The sequence below is a fragment of the Rhinichthys klamathensis genome, unplaced genomic scaffold, assembly GCF_029890125.1.
Source record: "Rhinichthys klamathensis goyatoka isolate OS25496 unplaced genomic scaffold, OSU_Roscu_1.1 h1tg000430l_1, whole genome shotgun sequence".
Classification (NCBI taxonomy): Eukaryota; Metazoa; Chordata; class Actinopteri; order Cypriniformes; family Leuciscidae; genus Rhinichthys; species Rhinichthys klamathensis.
In genome coordinates this window covers 1700239-1722039 of record NW_026606926.1, presented here as the reverse complement: position 1 = coordinate 1722039, position 21801 = coordinate 1700239, and the positions used below count along the sequence as shown (strand labels likewise).

The 21801-nt window shown below is 38.0% G+C and overlaps 2 protein-coding genes and 1 non-coding gene across 8 annotated transcripts in view; all 3 read left to right on the top strand.

The window, feature by feature from the left end:
- abcc9 (ATP-binding cassette, sub-family C (CFTR/MRP), member 9) overlaps window positions 1-12019 on the top strand; it is a 36032-nt gene extending 24013 nt beyond the window's left edge. For 3 of the 6 annotated variants that reach the window (XM_056235728.1, XM_056235727.1, XM_056235723.1), the window contains 12 exons: window positions 28-120; window positions 555-657; window positions 1460-1561; window positions 1684-1804; window positions 3267-3397; window positions 4188-4266; window positions 5727-5835; window positions 7439-7542; window positions 7756-7889; window positions 9803-9865; window positions 10394-10577; window positions 11834-11923. In XM_056235728.1, coding sequence (XP_056091703.1) covers window positions 28-120; window positions 555-657; window positions 1460-1561; window positions 1684-1804; window positions 3267-3397; window positions 4188-4266; window positions 5727-5835; window positions 7439-7542; window positions 7756-7889; window positions 9803-9865; window positions 10394-10531 — 1177 coding nt within the window. In that variant the 3' untranslated portion in view covers window positions 10532-10577; window positions 11834-11923. Of the gene's footprint in view, window positions 1-27; window positions 121-554; window positions 658-1459; window positions 1562-1683; window positions 1805-3266; window positions 3398-4187; window positions 4267-5726; window positions 5836-7438; window positions 7543-7755; window positions 7890-9802; window positions 9866-10393; window positions 10578-11833 lie in introns of all 6 variants that reach the window. The other 3 variants (XM_056235725.1, XM_056235726.1, XM_056235724.1) reach the window with 1 other exon arrangement.
- Window positions 12020-16123: 4104 nt separating this feature from the next.
- kcnj8 (potassium inwardly rectifying channel subfamily J member 8) lies at window positions 16124-18333 on the top strand. Its single transcript, XM_056235773.1, has 2 exons — window positions 16124-16566; window positions 17273-18333. Exons 1-2 carry the CDS (start codon window positions 16217-16219, stop codon window positions 18171-18173), a joined length of 1251 nt encoding a protein of 416 aa, XP_056091748.1. The 5' UTR covers window positions 16124-16216; the 3' UTR covers window positions 18174-18333.
- A 1713-nt stretch (window positions 18334-20046) lies between these two features.
- LOC130071173 (U4 spliceosomal RNA) lies at window positions 20047-20187 on the top strand. Its single transcript, XR_008803974.1, has one exon. It is a non-coding gene; the product is annotated as a U4 spliceosomal RNA (small nuclear RNA).
- Window positions 20188-21801: the final 1614 nt, after the last annotated feature.

The window sequence follows — 21801 nt, the reverse complement described above, 5'->3', positions numbered from 1 at the left end:
ATTGGCTCTCTCTCTATATCTCTTCAGAGATCTGCAAGATCTCGATGACTCCACTCAACTGCCTCTTCTCTGTCATTTCTCTGAGACTGCAGAAGGCCTCACCACCATCCGAGCATTCAGGTCAGTGAATCTAGACTTTTCTGACAGCACACACTGTTTGAATAACCCACATTTTCTCTTTTTCTCTGTTCCCCTGACTGGATGCAGAACTAAGCAGTTGCATATGAGTGAAAATAGAATTAAATGAGGCTTTATGATACAAAACCATTTTTGTGCAATATCAGCCGTGCAGAATTGATGCAGTCTCAGTGGCTCCAGGACATTTCTTATAAACACATGGTGAACATTCAACCATCCTTGACTTAAAGTAATCCGAAAAGAAACATTCAAATATTAAGCTTTTATCTCCTCTGTTAAGTCTACAGAGTGTTTACATGAATTAATTGAACACCTCATCCTTCACAGCTGAGTTGCTGTTTAGCTGTAGTAGGTCACGGTTCTTTATCATGCACTAAATGGTTTTGACTCACATTGTAAAAGGTCTCTGTTTCCAGGCATGAGGCTCGCTTTAAGCAGCGGATGTTGGAGCTAACTGACACCAACAACACAGCCTACCTATTTCTCTCTGCTGCCAACCGGTGGCTGGAGGTCAGAACTGTAAGTAATGTGCCACATGCTGATGATCGCCTTGAGTTTTTAGATTTCAGAGGTGGTGGATATGAAGATAGAAATATTAGGAATGTCAAAAGTAGCAAGTTGATAGTAAAACACTACCAGTCATATTGCATCATCTTGTCGATATATTTATGTTAATTATATTAATTAAATCACATTCAACATGTCTTAACTGAAAGGAAATTACAAAACGGAACACAAAAACCACAACACAAAAAGACTACTTGAATAATTATAACTTGAAAAAACTTTAAGCAGTGTTTACGTGATGTAGAAATATTAACAATATCAAGACAATTCGTAACTATTTTACATGTTGGCGAGATAATTCGAATGAATTCATATGATCCCATTCTTAGGTTTTCGTACAATCTGCTTACACCCACTGAGGGTTAGGTTTTGGGGCAGAGCTTCATGCATACTTTTTTTTTTTTAAATCGTACGAATTGCATCATATGAATTCCACGCGAAATCACCATCTTATAAAATAGTTACGTTTTCTCATGAGATCGGGTTGGAAGTACCCTTGTTGAAAAAGTTTTTTTTTTAAGCTACTTATTGTAATGTCTATTTGACGATTTTCTCATTTTACACAATAATGACTTTGAATTATCTTTTGGGGGTAATTTCCATTAATTAGATGAATTAATTGCCACATCGTGTAATTAATTTGATTAAAAAATGTAAATCGCTTGACAGCCCTAATTAACAGTATATTGCTATCAACAAGTAAATCTGTGGTATCTTAAAAACCTAAATAATACCATTTGTATTTTCGTCTCAGGATTATCTGGGTGCTGTGATTGTCCTCACTGCAGCAGTGGCAGCTATCTGGACCTCATCTCAGTCTGGTCTGGTTGGACTGGGTCTAACCTATGCCCTCACTGTGAGTTTAAACACAGCTTTACTGAATTTCTAGAATGCAACAGTGGTCATCAGGTTTATCTCAGTGATAAAAAAAAAAACAAAAAAAAAACAGTCAATGTCCTCAACGTGCTTTTTGTTAAGGTGACAAACTACCTGAACTGGGTGGTGAGGAATCTGGCAGACCTGGAGGTCCAGATGGCTGCAGTAAAGAAGGTCAACAGCTTCCTGAGCACAGAATCTGAGAACTATGAGGGATCCATGGGTAATTAATCCTTTTCTGACTCATTTAGTAGTTTTGTACTAGAAATACTTTTATGATAATCCAGAGTTTTATTTAGTCTCTAAATGAAGACCTACTAGATCAAAGCACATATTTACGGCTTCCTGGCAGCCAGATCGCTGCTACATGTGCATTTCCTCACATTTTAGTGCATTAGGACAGAGTGACCTGACACAAACCACTGAGAGCATCATGAAAAGATGTTTAGTACATCAAAACACTCGAAGCAGGAAAGACCTGAGAAAAATGAGTTTTAGCAATAGCCCATTAGCGCCGCTGTTAGCCGCAAACAATAGCTCATTCTCCATCTCTTTGTCAGTGACATAATGGAAAACTGAGTTGGATAGTAGTCGTCACGTGACAAAACTTTGACATTTGGACACCATATATAGCTGTGTTAATTGCAGCTTGTTAAAGTGCTCACTTGTAGTGTTCTGGGTTTTTTGTTGCCATTGCTGTATCAGTGTTATGTCTACTTTCACTCTCCTCAGATAAAGTCATGTGTGGCGGCACTTAATCCACTGACTGGGCAGAAAAGAACATTCTGTAGCTAACCTTTCTGTAAACCAAATTCTATCCAAAAACATGCGTTACCACAATAAAGTTTTATTTTTTCCCACTTAAAAAGGTGTTACTCCGAAAGACATAAATAGCCCAGTACTTTTAACATAAAGTTTACATTAAAGGACAAGTTCGGTATTTTACACTTAAAGCCCTGTTTTAAGATTGTTTCTGATGAAATAGAACGGTTAAGATTAAAATTTGGACACCTGCTGCTGTCCCGAGAATTTACAGGTTTTATCGTAGTTTTTGTCCAACTCCATTGACTTAACTTGGACAAAAACGTTACGATAAAACCTGTTGGAAAGCATCTTTTGCAGCGATTTTTGTGTGAGCTTATCAGTGAACACCCCAGACCACTCAGTGAGTTTAACGTCTTTGTAAACTAAATTGTAATGCGTTTGAGGAAGGATTGTTCCAGTGCACCTATGCAACCATTGTGGAGGTGGGGGGGGTGCAACCACAGAAACCGAAAATTCTCGGGACAGCAGCATGTGTCCAAATTTTAATCTTAACCGTTCTATTTCATCAGAAACCATCTTAAAACAGGGCTTTAAGTGTAAAATACCGAACTTGTCCTTTAAGTACCCCCATAACATAAAGTTATGCCACATTCGGTGGCCCAGATAAGCTATTTTAGTTTACATAATGTTGGGGTCAATATAGGGGGATCCTTTATGATGGCCACCATGTCAAGATCACATGACCTGTCAGATATGTCAGTTTTGCTATATTTGATCTTCTAATGGTTATAGCATGAGGAGACTGGTATCAATATTGCATATATGGAATGGTAACCTAAATCCAGATCCAATCCTTTCATTCACTTTAAATTGTTGGCCACCTCACAATCCTTCTCCTTCTGGTTTTTATGTGATTTCAGATGTCTCACAGGTACCGGAAGACTGGCCACAGCATGGCGAAATAAAGATCCATGATCTGTGTGTCCGTTACGACTGCTTGTTAAAACCTGTCCTCAAACACGTCAATGCCCATATCAACCCTGGGCAGAAGGTACACACCAACTTACAACTCTCTAAAAAAAAGTTATTCTTTCCCCCCTTTTATTACTTTGTGCAATTTTTTCTTTAATTTCCATTAATCTTGTCATTCATCTTTAATGAATCGGCAAGGATGGTGAAACAAGCAATAATTCAGTGTTGTTATTGTTAACTAAAACTAAAGCTATTAAAAAAGACTACTAACATTACTAAAACGTAACATGAATAAATGAAAGCTAAATAGAAATATCAAAACTAATAAATAAAAAAGACAAAAGCACAGAACAAACTGACTACATCTTAAACTAAAATTAAAATGAAAACTAAAAGCTAATTGGTCCAATAAGTCACAGTGAAATTATTCCTCCAACCGAAGCTGTCAAAGAGCACTCGGCGGTCCTGATACCGATCGACCTGCTGTAGCACATACTGTACCACTCAGTTGTGGTTGTGTCACAGTGGCGTTAATTTTCTCGTTGCGCTGTCAAAGCACAGTTATTTTCTGCCTGAATACCGACTATACGGTGCAGCAAAATCTTTCAGCTCATCAGAATTCAGAATCTTTCAGAATTCCCTCCTCAGCTTATATCTTTATTAGTCTAGCTTGTTTTTTAGAGGTGCCCTGGCTCACAATACACGAGTACGACAGCACAGATGGCTTCTAATTGTGACATGGGAATTGTAAATTGTCCTCACTAGTTTGTGTAATTTCAGAGAGAAGCAGCCCTGAATGTGTTTATACAAAAGCAATCTGAAAATGTCACGCTGTATAAAGCTCTCACATGTTGTTCTTACTGTCGCAGGTGGGCATCTGTGGTAGAACGGGCAGTGGAAAGTCTTCGCTGTCTCTGGCCTTCTTCAACATGGTGGATGTTTTCGAAGGTAGGTCTTCTTCCAAGTCTCCATTTAATACAATATTATGGTTCACTGAGAATTACAGCGCTCAGATGTATGTCAAGCTCGCCGCTGGGGAGACTAAATAAGGATAAAAGAGAGAATAAAAAAGGAGTTAGGAAAATATGAAAGAAAAGCCATGGACTTTTATGATAAAGCTATTTTAATGTCCTCAGCTGCTAAGCCCAGAGACATTTCTTTCTTTGCCCGTGTTGTTTGTTCTGTTACCATATGGTTACTGTCACTTTGACAAGCAGCCATGATGTCATATTTAGACATTAACCATAGAGATCTGTTGAGTCTTACTGTCATTATTGACAGATGTATTTTTTTCTAACCTGGTTGATTGCTTTATCTGTTGTAAAATATGAAACAGAATGTGTTTAAAAAATACTTTATATAAATCATGCTATGTATATTTAGTACAATGTTCACTGATGCATTTGTAAATGCAAAATATTGTTTTTCCATCTACATTAAAAAATGATAAAGGACTAAAAAGTTAGTTTTATTTTTAATTGAATCAGTTTTAGGGTATTGTTTTTATTATAAAGAAAAACAAAAACACAAGATTTAACAGTCACAGTTATTTTCTCCAAGAGTTTTATCATATTATCCAGTGTGCACAGCATTAACTTTATATTTCTCTTGGCCAAAATAAATCTTTAGCCAAATCAAACAGTTCTTGCAGCTTTGTCCACATGAACACAGACCCTCTCTTCACCGTGTCCATATAAAGCTAAAATGAAAATCTTAATAGCTTGTTTGGTCTTCGGATATTCACAGACCACTATGTATTAAAGTCAAGTTACTGTAAACTGACCTGAACACCCAAAACTAATAAAAAAACAATCCTTTATTAGGCGAAGAGGAAAAAAGATTTAGAGATTAGTTTGAGATTTTGTGAGGAGCTAAATATAGCTATATCTTATAAAGCTAGATGTGTTAAATATCTAGGTTGTTGAAGGATATAGATAGACTAACACTTAATATTGATATTTAATGGAAAGTGTTTAATGTGCTGTAACTGATCGCCATGTCTTTTTACAATTTTAAACACACACACACACACACACACACCCCCCCCCCCCCCCCCCCCCCCCCTTTTTAAATTCATTTTAGATCGTTTAACAAATTTATTTTACAAATGTTCAATATATCTTAATTCATATGAGCTAAATATAAAATATAAACCAGTGTGGTTATGGTTAACTAAAACTATTAAAAATAATTTCTGTTAATTAAAATAAGGCTGCAATAAAATAAAACAATATAAAATAAAAATTACTAAAACTAAAACTGCAATAAAAATAAATTAAAGTTAGTTTAAAAATAGTTTTACAAGCATGTTACAAAAATGACTAAAACCTAAACTAAAATTATAATAAATAAATAAGCTAATTCAAAACCTGTGTATATCATCTTTTTTGTTTTGTTTTTTGCATTAGGAAAGATTGTTATTGATGGCATTGACATCTGCAAGCTTCCACTACAAACCCTGAGATCCCGTCTGTCAATCATCCTACAGGATCCAGTGCTGTTTAGCGGCTCCATCCGGTAAACACACGCAAACATGCTCGCTCAAACATACAAACAGACACACAGATACATTTGTATCTGCGTAACGCATGCACCTCACACACTCACTGAGGCTAAACTGACCCAAACAGACAAGACCAGGGACAATAAACACTCACTTCCTGCCTGACATTTTTAATCAGAAGTTCTGTATAAACACAGATCATTTACAAAACACAGGGAACCCTGGAATGTGACATAGGGGCCATTCCACTTTATTGGCATTGCATAATTATGCTGTTTTCAGGATAAGCTATACATTCTTATACATTTAGTATTTTGTTTCTTTTTAAACACTGTTAAGTATTTCTATCACTGGATATTCAACCAGTGAGTCCTCAGCTCCAAGCTAGTTTGAACTTCTCACGGATACTAAGTGTCATGTTTGTTTCTGAAGACAGTGAGCATATGGGGTTTGTTTAAATAGGCCGCCATGGGATAAGAAAGAAAATAAAACTGAACCACCATCACAAGTCATCTGGGAATGGTTTTGGGCAAGCTGTTGTCATGACAATGTTTATATGAAGCAGGCCTAATGGATCATTGGGCCCAGGAGACAGAGCGTACGAGTTATTGGTACAGCAAATCTTTTCTTTATTTTAATTTTGGAAAACACAGGCAGGCCATAAAAGAAGAAGCTGTGGTTGGAAGCCATTTCCCAGTGTGTTAAAACGGATGTGAACATGGGTTCATTAGTATTGCCTCTTATGGTCATTTGGGAGCATTAACACAATGACCCCTGAGTTTGTTGTTGATTTAAAGGGATAGTTCATCCAAAAAATTTAATTCTGTCACATTTTAGTCAACCTGATGATGCTCCAATCCCACATCTTTCTTACGTGGAACAAGGAAAGAGATATTTTGAAGAATGTTCAAGCTGCTTTTTTTTTTTCCATACAATGAAAGTGAATGGTGACTGGGGTTGTTGAGTGCCTAAAAAGCTCTCCAATCTCATTCATGTTCATGTACACTACTGTTCAAAACTTGGGCTCAATCTCTTATACTCACCAATGCTGCATTTAGTTGAACCAAATTTTTTTTTATTTGATATTATTACAATTTAAAGTAACTGTTTTCTATGTTTGAACATTCTTAAAATGTAATTTATTCCTGTGATGGCGAAGCTAAATTTTCAGCATCATTACTCCAGTCACATGATCCTTCAGAAATCTGCTGATTTGATGCTCAGGAAACATTTCTGATTATTACCAATGTTCAAAACAGTTGTGATGCTTAATATTTTTATGAAAACCATAATCAATTTTTTTCCAGGGTTCATTGATGTATAGAAATTTCAAAACAACAGAATTTATTAGATTTCTATTCTATTTATTAATACAAAAAATAACACTAAATGTATTTACTGTCACTTTTGATCAGTTTAATGCATCCTTAGCTTGCTTGCTTAATAACACTACAAATGAAGTGAGTGAGTCATCATTCATTAGAACGATTCAAAAACATGGGTTCATTCAGTAACGAAACGTAAAAACGAACCGCTACTGAGGATGAATATATGATGATAGTTTTCATTTCATTTTGAGTTAACTAAATGTGAATGTGTGCATATGTGCATTTTTAGGTTAAATCTTGACCCCGAGTGCACTTGCAGTGATGACAGGCTTTGGGAAGCGCTTGAAATCGCCCAGTTAAAGAACATGGTGAAAGCACTCCCAGGAGGATTGGGTAAGAATGATACTTTCCAACTGTTCAATGCTTATCAGGATTGGTTGACATCATAATGTCAGTCACCTCGTAATTTTGACGCTGACTGGAAATTCGTTAAATTGAAAAGCTGGAGTATTCTGACCTTTTCATTTAGTTTTATTCAGTGAAAAGTGATATTTTGTCAATCTAAACAGCTGTAAAGCATCATGCTATCTGTATGTCTTCTCCCAGATGCTGTGGTAACAGAAGGAGGGGAGAACTTCAGCGTGGGACAGAGACAGCTTTTCTGTCTTGCCCGGGCCTTTGTTCGCAAAAGCAGCATCCTAATTATGGACGAGGCGACAGCTTCTATAGACATGGCCACGGTACAACCACATCTATGGAAGCCTGTTTCTGCCACACAAGAAAAAAATCATGCTTTAATAAATCATAATTATATTATATACTACATCATAATTATAAAATTGTCCCCCGGTTTCACAGACAAGGGTTAAGCCTAGTCCCAGACTAAAATGCATGTTTGAGGCGTTTTAAATGAAAGAACTTGCACTGACATATCTTAAAATATGTCAGTGCTATTGTTTTTACTTAATATATATATATAATTTTTACTTAATATATATACTTTTATATATATATATATATAAATATAATCATTATATATATATATATATATATATATATATAATCATTACAAACAGATTTCCTAGCATTTCTTTCTTTTATTCCTATATATATATATATATACGGTATATAAAATCAACGATGTACAACCAGAGTCAATGGTGTTCATTAACAATGAATGGTTTTGATTTAAAATGAATTATTCAAATAACTCTATGATTAATGCTTCTTGTTAATTCCTGTGATTTACATAACAAACTTACTCTAACTTTTCTTTATACATCTGGTGTTCAGTGTTGGCAGTCTAGAAGCAATACTGATTTCAACTAGAGTACTACCATTGTTTTTGCTTTATTATTAATATTATCAGAATCATTGGTAGCAGGTCCTTCATCCAAGCACAGGCTCAACACTTCACCACAATGGTAACCCCCAAAAATACTAACATTACAGAAACTTTTAAATACCAACATAATAGAACATTAAACATTAATAAGTCTCTCCGTTTTCTAATCTTGCTAAAAAAAATGCATAAAATATCCCTTTATTTCAAATTTTACTCTCCCAATTCAGCCCTGTGCAAAGCATGATGGGAAGTGAAAGTCCTGTATGACTGGGGCTGCGTTCCAGTCCAAAATTGTCATGCCCGTCACTCGCTAACTTCCCTCCGCCTCGTTCACTCGGATGTACGTCATTGCTTACGTTGCAAATTATTTTATTTTTTTATAATTAATATATCATAGAGTTGTTTGTGGTGGGGTAAATTAAACGCAATATGCGTTGATGTCACAATCGTGTTGCATTGTGGTTTAAGGAGCTGCCTGAAGTGTACATATGAAGTAGACTCGCTCCCTCGGTCAAAATTAAAAAAAAAAAAAAATCTTCCCTCGTCCACTTCACGAAGTGGAACGCACTTCAAAATGGCGGCAGGGATTACCCCGAGGGGAAGTGCTTAGGGAAGTTCGCAAGTGCGTGTCTAAAAGTGGACTGGAACGCAGCCCAAGTTATTAGATTGAAACATCTTTCAAAATGAAAACATCAAGTGAAGTCAAAGAGCGTCCATTTCGAGTTAGTTTAACATGAACCAATCACATTTGAACTAGAAACCCGATACAATGGTTTTAAAACCAAATTAAATGTTTAAATGATATATTAGTGTGCGTGCGTGTGTGTCCAAGTAATCCATGCGTCTTCTTTAAAACAGTTCATCTAAAGTTAAACCTGCCTCCTGGTAGGTTTAATTTAAGCCTCAATTTAGTCCTGGAGTAACTCTAGTCTTCCTCCAGGAAATCAGTTTATTAAACTCTGGACTAAACTAAATCTAGGACTATTTAAAACCATGACAGAGAAAGCAGATTTCTGTTAATCTGGTTTAAAGGGCCATTTTAGTCTAGGACTAGGCTTAATCTCTATCTGGGAAACCGCCCCATAGAGTTTTGTTTAACTTGGATTTATATATATATATATATATATATATATATAATTTTTTTTTTAAATCTCAACACAAGTACAATATTGTGAGTTGATTGGATTGTATCAAAGTAAATAAGGTCAATTTTGATTTCATCTTGACTCTAAGACATTTTGAATCCATGAATATCGTTGAAAAAACACATTTTTGGTACTAAAAATTATTTTGTGGCTAATTCAACAGGAAAATATTCTTCAGAAAGTGGTGATGACTGCATTTGCTGATCGGACAGTTGTCACCATAGCGGTAAGTTACCCTTTATCAACCTGTTTTTTTTTTTGGGGGGGGGGGGGGGGTGTTTTCTGGTCTATATGAAAACACAGAAATATTCAAAACAATACAGAAATACACCTTTAAAGGGATAAGGACTGTTAATGCTTGCCAGGCTTTGACATATTAACTCCTTTCTCTGGTCTCGACTTCTACTTCTAACAATCAGTTTACTATCAATCTCTTGCTATTAACATATTGCATCATAAGTATAAGCCTGCAGCCACTGTAGTCTGACATTTGTACTTTAAACTGTCATTCAGAGCCACAGATACACAAACAAGTATTTCTGCCTCTGTTTGTGTCACTTAAAATGCATCCAGTAAAAAAATGCAAAAAGTGTTTTTAAAGTGCCACAGAACGACATTGAGCTTTGAATAAATGCATGATCTTCTCTGCTGCTGTTTTTGCTACGCTTTCCTCACATTTTCTTCTCCTCACCCTCATCCCCTTTTCCCTCTCTTTCTTCTCCTTTGTCCACCCATCTCTCTTCCTCTGACACAGCACCTGGTTTCCTCCATCTTGGAGGCGGAGCAGGTGCTGGTGTTTTCCTCTGGGATTCTGGTAGAGTGCGACAGCGCTCCTAACCTCTTGGCGCAGGAGGACAGCCTCTTCAGCATCTTAGTCCGGACGCACAAGTAACCGTGATTAGGCTCCGCCCCCTTGGCACCTACGCACTGGTTCATTGGTTGGTAACCAAGAGCTTCCTATGTGTGCGCCCTATTAGAACATTTTAGCTCACAGCCACTAACCCTATTCTAAAGCAGGTTGACTATGTCACATCACAACAATGTTCAAACTTTCATGACTTTTATTTGAAATGTATTATATTCATGTGCTTCCTTTGCTTCACATGTCATGTCCCGATTGGTTCCTTTTACCTCATGTGTCTTGTTTCCATAGTCTGTTGTCTAGCTTTCTGGAACGTGTAGCCTAAAGTAGACGTAGCAATGCTACTGCTGGGTACTTAATGTTACAGCAATTTTCCACAGCATGAAGGTAAAATCTTAAGGATTTATGAATGAACCGCGAGTTTTAAAATCTTCCCAGTCTACTGACATTTGTTATGACATCTACTTTAAACATTACAATGCTCATGACTCTAGTTAACTCTACTAGTAAATCCTCTTCACCAGCCAATTACTCTTCGACAGCAATGCCATAGAATTATACAGTTACCCCAAAAACGGAATTTCAAAGACACAATTCTAAAGATGTCATAAAGTCTATATGGACTAATGACGAACAAGACACACTGTAAAGCAATCAGGACAATGAACCAATGGAAAGACACAACTACCACATGACAAGACCATAAACCAATGAGAACAAGACACATGAGGGAGCAGGGAATCACATGACAAGAAACACAACTATGATGAATTTCAAAATAAAAGACATGAAAACATGAACATGAAATAAAACCTAAAACAGATGTGACAGACTAGTATTTGACTAGCATTTTTTTAACATGAAGGTTAAATTTAAGTTAAAATGTATATGAAAGTGTGTAGATTGTAATTTTGTCGTCATTTATTTTTCACAATATTTAGTAACCTTTTAGCTCTTTTGCTGTTCACTTACAACACAGTCTTGTGGTATGAAAAATATTTTTTTAAAGTATAAATAGCCACAATAAAGATAAGATGCAAGCCTTTTTTGGGGGAAAATTACATAAAATTCTCTCACCTGAGAGATATCAATGAAATAGGTCTCCTAAGAAAACACTCTGGCTTATTAACAGCAGGGTCTGTAAATAATAAAAAAATATATATATATTAAGTCGGGATGCTTTTTTAGCTTGATGTTTTACTCTGATTACAGAAACCTGCAGTGACTTGAGCAACAAAAATGGATAAGTTAAACGTAATTTCAACAGCTAAGGTGTTGTTTTAATCAAAATGCATTTGCACACATCTGCTTGAGTGTGCCTGTTTTCCACAGCATCGTGTCCACACTATCCTGACGGCTGATCTAGTTATTGTGATGAAAAGGGGAAGCATCATGGAGTACGGAAAACCAGAGATTCTCATGGAACAAGAGGACAGCTTGTTTGCATCCTTTGTCAAAGCCGACATGTAGATCCACTCATCTCCATCACCACATCAGTTTATACCACATTTGGCCTTATAAACAAAAATAGCAGCCATTGTTTTGCCAATGCATTGGCGCAGCCGCGCAGGCATCGGAAAGGACTCAACTTCACACGGACTCTGAACTGTTATCTTTTTATATGAATCCCTATCACAGTATATTGGACTCTTTTTTTAGCATTTTGTTACCTTACCGGTCTTTTTCTAAGTAATGATGTGTGTACTCTGAAATGTTTAAGCAATAAGTATTTATCTACTGTGTTTTGATTAGTACAAACACTGTACAGAGCATGTCTGTCCTGTTGAGGCCTGACGCTCTTGTCTGTCTGTCTGAAGTGCATTGCTGATACAGATTTAAGGGAAGGAGGACAAATATAGCTGGCTCCCCAAAGCACTCTTGAGAGAATCGCGAGCCCTCACTTTCTTGGGAGTCCTGCAATGTCCACCAGATCAACCCTAATGTGATATTCACACCCTATATACAAAACTGATCATATTTTATATTTAGTGTATTCCTTTTATGCAAATTACTTAACCAAAAGTTTATTTTCAGGGGTTTTAACATTTTAAACATTTGCTCCTAAACAAAAAGACAAATAGGGTGAATTTCATGAAAACTATCAAGAAATGCGCAGGTCATTTTTCAAATTAAATTCAATGAAAAAATATGGACCATTCCACTTTTATTTGAAATATGATTTTTATGATTTTAAAATTAAAATGTAATTTTTAGGACACTTGTGCTTTTACTTCATGCAATACATATTGATGTGAAATTATGATTTGGCCATTTTTCTCATGAGGCTCACCCTATAACCCAATTTAAAAACACACACTATAAAAGGTACATTGTCGTTTTAAGATATATAGGCCTACACTTTTTCAAGTAGGCCTACACTAAAAGTTCAAATATCATTTCAAATGTGATTTTTCTCTCCTAACGTTTTATTATGAGGATGTCAAAATGAGCCTGCAGTCTCTGTACAGCCAAGCGATATATTGTACACACACACACACACACCGTCATTTGTTTCCCTCATCTCCCTTTAATGGAGTGCCAGTCTCTACCCTCACATTACTTTTGCCTTTTAACCTTCAGCTTTCTTTATTTGAACGCTCTGCTTTCTGGAAGTCACAGCCAAAGATGATCTAAACAACAGCCTGCAAGTGACTCTTTGTCCCAGCAGTGAAATGATGCATTGCTGTGTTTGCTGTAACCACTGTGGGAAATCTTTCCGTTCATTGCACACTAACTGTCAGGGCCAGTGATTTGATGAATATTTGCGGTGAGCTGTGATGTCACACTTCAGCAGTGATATTTCAGTATCTTGTGAATCCAACCATGTGCGTAAAACAGCAGCTGACACGCTTTACACAATCCGGTGATGTGTAAACACCACGTCAAACTTCACTGCGAAGCCAACAGCAACACATTTCAGTCTGTTATATCAAAAACACTCTAAGTTTATTGCAATTTCAGGTATTTGCATGCTAGTCATGATGATGGAATGCTTTAAATGTACATATGTAATTAAAATGGCTTTTGTACCATAAGCATTTAACTGCATTATAATGTGTGCCTAACTTCTTTTTTTACACATGAAATGAAAATAAAATTTGCTTTGTGTGTTTACTTATCTCTATTGAGTGCCATTGCATACTTTTAAGCAAAATGTAAAACAATTACTAAACAGAAAACTATTCATCAAATAGCAAAAATGTAAAAAGGAACATATAGGCCTACAAAAATAGTTAACGTTCATGGTGCTCAATTTTACAAACAAGCAATAGATGGTCATACTGAAAAGCCTACATGTAAATAATTAAATTGATTTATTATTAAACTAATGAGATCCCTCACTAGGGTTGGGTACCGAAACTCGGTGCCAATAGGGAACCGGTTCCGACGTAAACGGTAGTAACCAGACCGAATAAGAACGAAAATTTCGGTGCCTGATTTCGGTGCCTAACTTCATTAGGCACACACGCACACACAAAAGGTCTCTCGCTCTCTCTCTCTCTCCGCCGTGCGTGTGCTACACAGTTTGGAGCACAGTCTCTTCTGTCTCGCAAGCGCGCTCTTTCTCGCAAGGTTTGGCTGCATTTCACGTGTAAAATTACGTGTCAGAACGCCCTCTGGGTGTGCCGATAGTCTGAATCCCATATAGAATCAAGCCAATTCATTGGCTGATGGCGCGGGCGCCGCATCGACGCACTTACGTCGTCATACTATGTTGGCGCGCGCGCGCCATCTGCTCCTCAGATTTCTTTGCCGAAAAAGGAAGCTGGTCGGCAGCGCGAGGAGCTTGGCAGCGTCTCGTTCCCTATTGAGAGATATGTTACACCAGTAACCAGAGATGTTCTCTTTCATAGGTTCACTCAACGCTGCGTAGCTAAGTAGGCTGCTGTATCACGTGCCGTTTGAACTGACGCGCTACAGCGATCTGTCACATTTCAAAGAGCCAAAACGTTATTTATTGTGTGAATCTCGTAAAAATATTGACAGAATCTGACAGCTGTGGATTTGTTCCATATCAAAAGTAACCTTCTCGGTCTTGTCTGTCCGTGTCCTCTTTGTCCGCGATTTTTCTGTGTGAAAAGGGTCATTTGCGTGAGTCTCACGGTCAATGCGTGAGAGTTGGCAGCTCTGCCTGCTAGTAATCTCTATTAATCTCCAGTATTATTACATTGTTTGATACAATATTGTTTCATTTGATATTATGTAAATATGAATTTTTATTTTATATTGGTTTTATTATTACCATATGTTACTTGTATTTATATTGTTTAAAGATTTAAGTTAATATTGTGTCCAGTTTGGCCCTGTAAATTAAAGGGTATTATTTTTTGATAAAGTGTGTGCGGTTTCATTTTCTTAAGTACCGATTTAAGAACCGTTTAAGCACCGGAACCGTTTAAAAAATACCGAGTAGGTACTGGAATCGGATAAAACCCAAACGATACCCAACCCTATCCCTCACACATAAAGATCTTGTATTACCTTTCAGTCCCTTGTTTAGAGGAAAATCGTTTGCTACACAGCGCCCCCTTCTGTTCACATTTTCGCTATTTCATTGAACTTTCCGTTTTGATGCCAAAGGCTCCTAAATATGGTATCTTGCCCCATTCTTATTATATAGGCAGCTATATATTCTTATATACAGAAACCCATGTATAATGTGTGAGAAACATAATAAAGGCTAAATATAACATTTAAATAACTGCCTTTTAAATTGTGAAAACGCACTGAAGCCAAAGAAAACTATAGATAGACAGATTCAACTATTCTTAAAAAGATGCGCGTCTCATAGAAGAAAATATTATCATTATTTTTGCAAACTATGTGCATTTGTTTATAATTATTTTTATTATTATTATTATTTCTTACTGTTAAAAGGGCTTTCTACTAGGGCTTTCAGTATAACACATTCAAGATTAATCTGATGGTTTTCGACCTGTCCTCAGAAAAGCAGAATAAAACAATAATAAGAATTTCAGTAAATGTGTGTCGAGTTGTTAACCCTAAAACAAAAGTTTAAAAGTTTAAGGTAAAATATATATATTTTTATTAAGTAAAATATATTTGCTCTCTAGCGCCCTCTTGCGGCCCTCTAGGAGTCTCCGGGCCCCAGTTTGAAACCCCTTGCATTCTTACAATAACATTACATCACATTGCAGAACTATGTAGATACACACATTCAAATTGTACAAATTTACACATTTTTTAAATGTCCTGACCTGCAATTATTTTGTGACTGGCATAGGCCTATATCATATTTGTTAATATGTTATTAGGCCTACTGTATGAACTCCGTTTTACTTCGATTTGTATGATTTAGTATATTCCTTTTTTCCAGTCTATACAATAAGGGCGGATATAAATAATGCAATCTTTTAAAGAAGTTTTAAAAGACTCTCCTCTGCAGAGTGAATGTTTCTCGGAGGCAGCAGGACAGTCATCATGTACCGCCCATGTGCGTCAAGAGCGCTGCACAATCATCATAAAGATACTTTTTTGAAGACTTTTAGCGGTACATGAGGTGTGTTCTGCTCTTTATGTAGTTTATTGTATGAACTCACACAAGAACACTGATAGACGTAAAAACGGTCTTTACTTTAGTTTGTGCTACTTCAGTAGAGTTAGAGGGCAGGATGGTTATTAAACTGGAACTGCGCGTTTGACAGTCGTTGGAGAGGCTTTATTCCTGAGCGTCTGCAGTGACATGCCCAAATAATGTTGCCGCGTAAAAGCATCATTCCTGAGGAGTTCGCGCTACCGGCGCTCGTCTCGCGGATTCCCCGCAAGCCCGTGTTCAGGGACCGGGTGAACAAAGCGCGCTTCATCGCCAAGAGTGGCGCGTGTAACCTGGCCCACAAGAACATCCGCGAGCAGGGCAGATTCCTGCAGGACGTCTTCACTACTCTGGTGGATCTCAAATGGCGTTTCACGCTGGTTATTTTCACCATGACGTTCCTGTGCAGCTGGCTGCTGTTCGCTATGGGTTGGTGGCTGGTGGCGTTTGCGCACGGGGATCTGAACACAAACAGTAAACCTGTCGTAGACCAATGTGTCACCAATGTCAAGTAAGTGTGCTCAAGTCATTTTGGTCAATGGCAAAATGATGTTAAGTGACAGACATCAGAAGAGTCTGACTTGACGTGTGTGCAGATGGAGACTATAATGATGTTCAGACTTTCCAAACATGTCTATGTATCAAAACTCTTATCAGATTTATCATGGCAAACTTACGACTGGAATCAGATGTATTGTAAGTTCATTCTAGTAAATGCAGTAAGTTTAAAAGTTTAAAAGTACAGCATAAAGCAGATCTTGTTGAAAAGGAAATATGAAAAGAATAAAGAATTATATAAGAAATCGTTCTTCTTCATTCTTGCATAAATGTTATTACATTTATACATTTTTGAAAGTTTTTGAAAATATAAAACTGAGATACATCTGTTTATTAAATCTATGTATTATGTATGTATATATATATATATATATATATATATATATATATATATATATACATACATATACACATATTACTACTACAACGTTTAGACAGTCATTCTTTATTTCCTTTGTCAAATTATGTAGTTATAAAAAAAGAAACACATTCAAAAATAATAATCAAAATTTCAAATTGACAATTGATGTGTGTTGTGCTGATATTGGACGGTATTGTTAGAGAAAAAAATGACTATAGGTTGTTTTGTTCTATGTAGATAGAAACGTATTTGAATCATTTTAGGAGCCTAAACTGTGACTCCTCTTCATCTTTTCCAGCTCTTTCACCTCTGCCTTCCTCTTCTCCATCGAGGTGCAGGTGACGATAGGTTTCGGAGGGCGTATGATAACGGAGCAGTGTACGGCAGCCATCACCATGCTCATATTACAGAACATCATCGGCCTGATAATAAACGCCGTCATGCTGGGCTGCATCTTCATGAAGACGGCCCAGTCCCACCGGCGCGCCGAGACCCTCATCTTCAGCCGGTATGCCGTCATCGCCGTACGCAACAACCGCCTGTGCTTCATGATCCGGGTGGGAGACCTGCGCAAAAGCATGATCATCAATGCCGCCGTGCGCCTCCAGGTGGTCCGAAAGACCACCACGCCGGAGGGCGAGATCATACCCATCCACCAGATCGACGTCCAGACCGAGAGCGTGGTGGCCAGCAACAGCATCTTCCTGTTAGCGCCTCTCATCATCTGTCACGTCATCGATAAGGACAGTCCCCTGTACGATCTCTCAGCGATGGAGCTTCAGTGTAGCGACCTGGAGGTCATCGTAATCCTGGAAGGTGTTGTGGAAACCACGGGCATCACCACTCAGGCTCGCACCTCGTACGTGACCGAGGAGATCCAGTGGGGCCACCGCTTCTTGCCTATAGTGACCGAGGAAGAGGGCGTGTACTCGGTGGACTACTCGAAGTTCGGGAACACGGTCAAAGTGGCCACGCCGCAGTGCAGCGCCCGCGAGCTGGACGAGAAGCCCTCCATCCTGATCCAGACGCTCCAGAAGAGCGAGCTGTCGCACCAGAACTCCTTGCGCAAGAGGAACTCCATGCGGCGGAACAACTCCATGCGCAAGGGCAACTCCATGCGCCGCAACAATTCGGCACTCGCCGTGCCCAAAGTGCAGTTCCTCACCCCCGAGGGTGGACCAAATCTGGCTGTCACATGACAAATGGCCTTGCTAGCACTTTTCATCTGTCTTTCTTTAAGTCCTTGTCATGCTCTTTTCTATGTTCTCTTCTGTTCTTTGATCATATATGATGTTGCAACGTGAGGCATTTATGACACTATAATGGATGGTTTTCTATAATTGTTGATCTTCAAATAATGTGTTATTTCAAAGAGCATATTAAGTAGCTAATAATCACACCATTGTACTATGGACGATGACAATATGGTTCGCACTTAATTAAACTTGACAGTTTTTCATTTGTTCTGTAATAAATGGTACGTGCTCAATAAATCATCTGGTTTCCTCTGGGATTTTTATTTCAATTAGTTTGAATGTAACCTAATGCATGAATTAAGTTTATCAATAAAGCTGAAATGATACAAGAAAATAATCAAGAGCAAAACAGTGAACATGTAGAGTTACTGAAACTGTGACCAACTGACTATTAGGTGAAACTTGCATGTAAGAATGATTGTGATGCTGATTCCTGCTGGTGAAACTTTAAAGTGTTCGTGGTGACCTCTGGTGGTGAACAAGTAAAACTGCATGTGTGGCGGCCTCTGGTGGTGAACTGGTAAAACTGCATGTGTGGCGGCCTCTGGTGGTGAACTGGTAAAACTGCATGTGTGGCGGCCTCTGGTGGTGAACTGGTAAAACTGCATGTGTGGCGGCCTCTGGTGGTGAACTGGTAAAACTGCATGTGTGGCGGCCTCTGGTGGTGAACTGGTAAAACTGCATGTGTGGCGGCCTCTGGTGGTGAACTGGTAAAACTGCATGTGTGGCGGCCTCTGGTGGTGAACTGGTAAAACTGCATGTGTGGCGGCCTCTGGTGGTGAACTGGTAAAACTGCATGTGTGGCGGCCTCTGGTGGTGAACTGGTAAAACTGCATGTGTGGCGACCTCTGGTGGTGTGCGTGTACTGTGGAATTACAGACGTAAACGGTAGACGACTTTCCTCAAACTTCCTCACTGCGTTTAGCAAGAGCATCTCAAACGTCGATTATCTAAGAGTAAGGCGGGTAAACATCAGACGACTGTTGATGTTAATTTGCTTGATGTTTGTGTTGTGTATAATTAAGAACAACTGGCTAAGTCGAATGTTTAGTGAGGATGATGGACCAAAAGTTAACGCTCTGAACTGCTTAAACGTGTTATAACGTACGTTCAGTATAATATTGTTAGAATAATCACACGATATGAAGATACATACAACCAGGTTTTATATTGTACCCAACATTTTTATATAGGTAAGTTAACGTTAGGCATGAAATTCCAATTGCAAGCTAATGGATCATCATCTGCAACAACTCGAAGGACAATTTGTCCCACTTTACCGGCGAATTTGATGTTAAATTCGCTTTTAACTATTGTTTATAAAATTTGCTCAGCTTTGCCAGCTTTGTTATAGTCAATGGGGAATAATTGTTTTAAGAGAGTAAATACCGCCCTCTGGTGGTCACTTGCAGTTTTGACAATAAAAGCAAGGTTGCACATTATAAATGTGATAAAGAAACGAGGGATCACTGCATTGCACTACCACTGACTGCAGAGAAAAATGACTTATGTACGCTTGTGCATGTATGTCAAAACGTATGTTCGTAAAGAATGTGAGGCACTTTATTCCGCGTGTGCTTAAAAACTGCTGTATATCCCATCATGCACTGCGCGAGAGTAACCAATAGTCTATATTTTTGTTCAAAACGTAAATAAAAACGCATATTTTTTATGACTTACTTTTGTTGCAGCATTTCGATTACATATCCCAGTCCACTGCGACCCTGTTCGCGCGATAGGGAACAGTAAACACACTTACCGTTGATGAAACTCCTGTGTTGTTCGATGAGTTGCCCTCTCTGGCAGTTAAAACGTCAGCTTTGCGCAGTGGCAGTATCGTAGCCTATGAGGTTTATCCGAGGCGCGATTATTGCTAATTGAAAACTTTACCCAATACCCCGCCGTGACGACTTGAAATATAGTCGGCACTGGCAATTTTTGACGGTCTCTACGGAGACTGATTAAATTGGTGAAAAACAGACTTTACTAAAATGAATCAATGAGAAATGTTTTAAAAATGCACGAGTGTTTTTTATTTTATTAGGTAAAGTTTTTTATCCTAAATGTGAACATGTTGTCATCTTCTACTCAACCTCCTTCAAAGCTAACTTATATGAGTTTACTTCATCTGTTAAACACAAAAGATAATATATTCTTAAATAGCCGGTAACCAGACAGTTGACGGTGGGCATGACTTTCATAGTATTTTTTTCCTATTCTGGAAGTCAATACTTAGCCTGGTTCTACCAGACTCTCGTACATTTCATTTGTACAGAGAGTCTGGCCTCGCTCCATTGAGAAACGTTTACTTCCTTGTAGGCGGGTTCTCTGTTAAAGTTCAAAACTATTGGATCTGCCCAGCGTCACTCAGGATCTGCCATAGCCAATCGCTAACGTGTGGTCGTGACGTATGTCATGCGCCGAAACCGGCTGGAAAGAACAAGTCCGAATTCCATATTCATAAATCTAAATATCTAAATGCTAAACCTCTCTTTCTTATATTTGTGAAAGAATTTTAAAAATACCTCTTTTCAATTAAGTTGTCTGAGAACAAAAAAAGCCTTAAAAACATTATCTGTTTGTAATTATTTTCCTTTTTTCAGTGTCATGTAATTCTCTTAACTTGTTCATGTTTATTTTATATTATCCCCCTACTGTTTTATTTTTGTTTTGTTTTTATTATTATTTTTTGTTTGTTTTTGTATAATGTTTTCTGTTATTACTTGTGTATTGTTTTAAGCAATAAAAAAAAACAAGTCCGAATGATCAGAGGATTATGTTTAGAATAAGATGTCTGTCAACGAGAGCTGCATGTTTTGTTCATCGAATTTAAGAGTTCAAGGAACAATTCTAAATTCTAAATGTATATTTGACACTAATGACAGTGATGTATTCAATCAACTGTCGAAGCTGGGTGTAATCATTAACAATACGCCGCTGCGGTCGTTTCGGATCTGCCGCAAATGCTGTAACGTTACAGTGATCATCGTGCACGCCGAGCTGCCCAGCACCAACTCCTAACCTTTCTGCCTCCCTCACTTGGTCCTCCATTAGTGCAACAAGAAGAGACGACAACAACTATCGGCTTTGCATCCTATCGTTCGCCTTAGCTAACTCATTCACCACTAGCGGAGTGAGCTGGAAAATTAAACTTTTCCCGAATCATGGCCACCAACAACACTTAGCAAACATTGATCTTGCTCGGGCTTTAACTTCTGGATATTCGGCAGTTTTGCAACAACGGACCGAATAGATTTTCTCACGTCTTTCTCCGCTGCCATTACTGAACTCCAACTCAAACTGACGCGCTACATCAACGTCATCGTTCTCAGCCACTCCCTCTGTTCGCTGATTGGACCGGTAAAAAAATTATTTCTGGAAACCAAAGTCTACAGCACAATCCCAGACGTAGTACTGAAGGAAAATAAAATTGAGCGGAAGTGCGTAGGAGGGCGGAGCCAGGCTAGTCAATACTGCCAAGCCTATCAAACTGCTTGACTTTGTTCTTTTATATATTTTGTGTTCAACAGAAGAAAGAAACTCATACAGGTTTGGAACACCATTAGGGAGA

Excerpts from the sequence above, each read along its gene's own strand:
- kcnj8 (XM_056235773.1), top strand. The coding sequence starts at position 16,217 with ATGTTGCCGCGTAAAAGCATCATTCCTGAGGAGTTCGCGCTACCGGCG. Across the intron at positions 16,567-17,272 it reads CAATGTGTCACCAATGTCAA|CTCTTTCACCTCTGCCTTCC; the intron begins GTAAGTGTGCTC and ends CATCTTTTCCAG.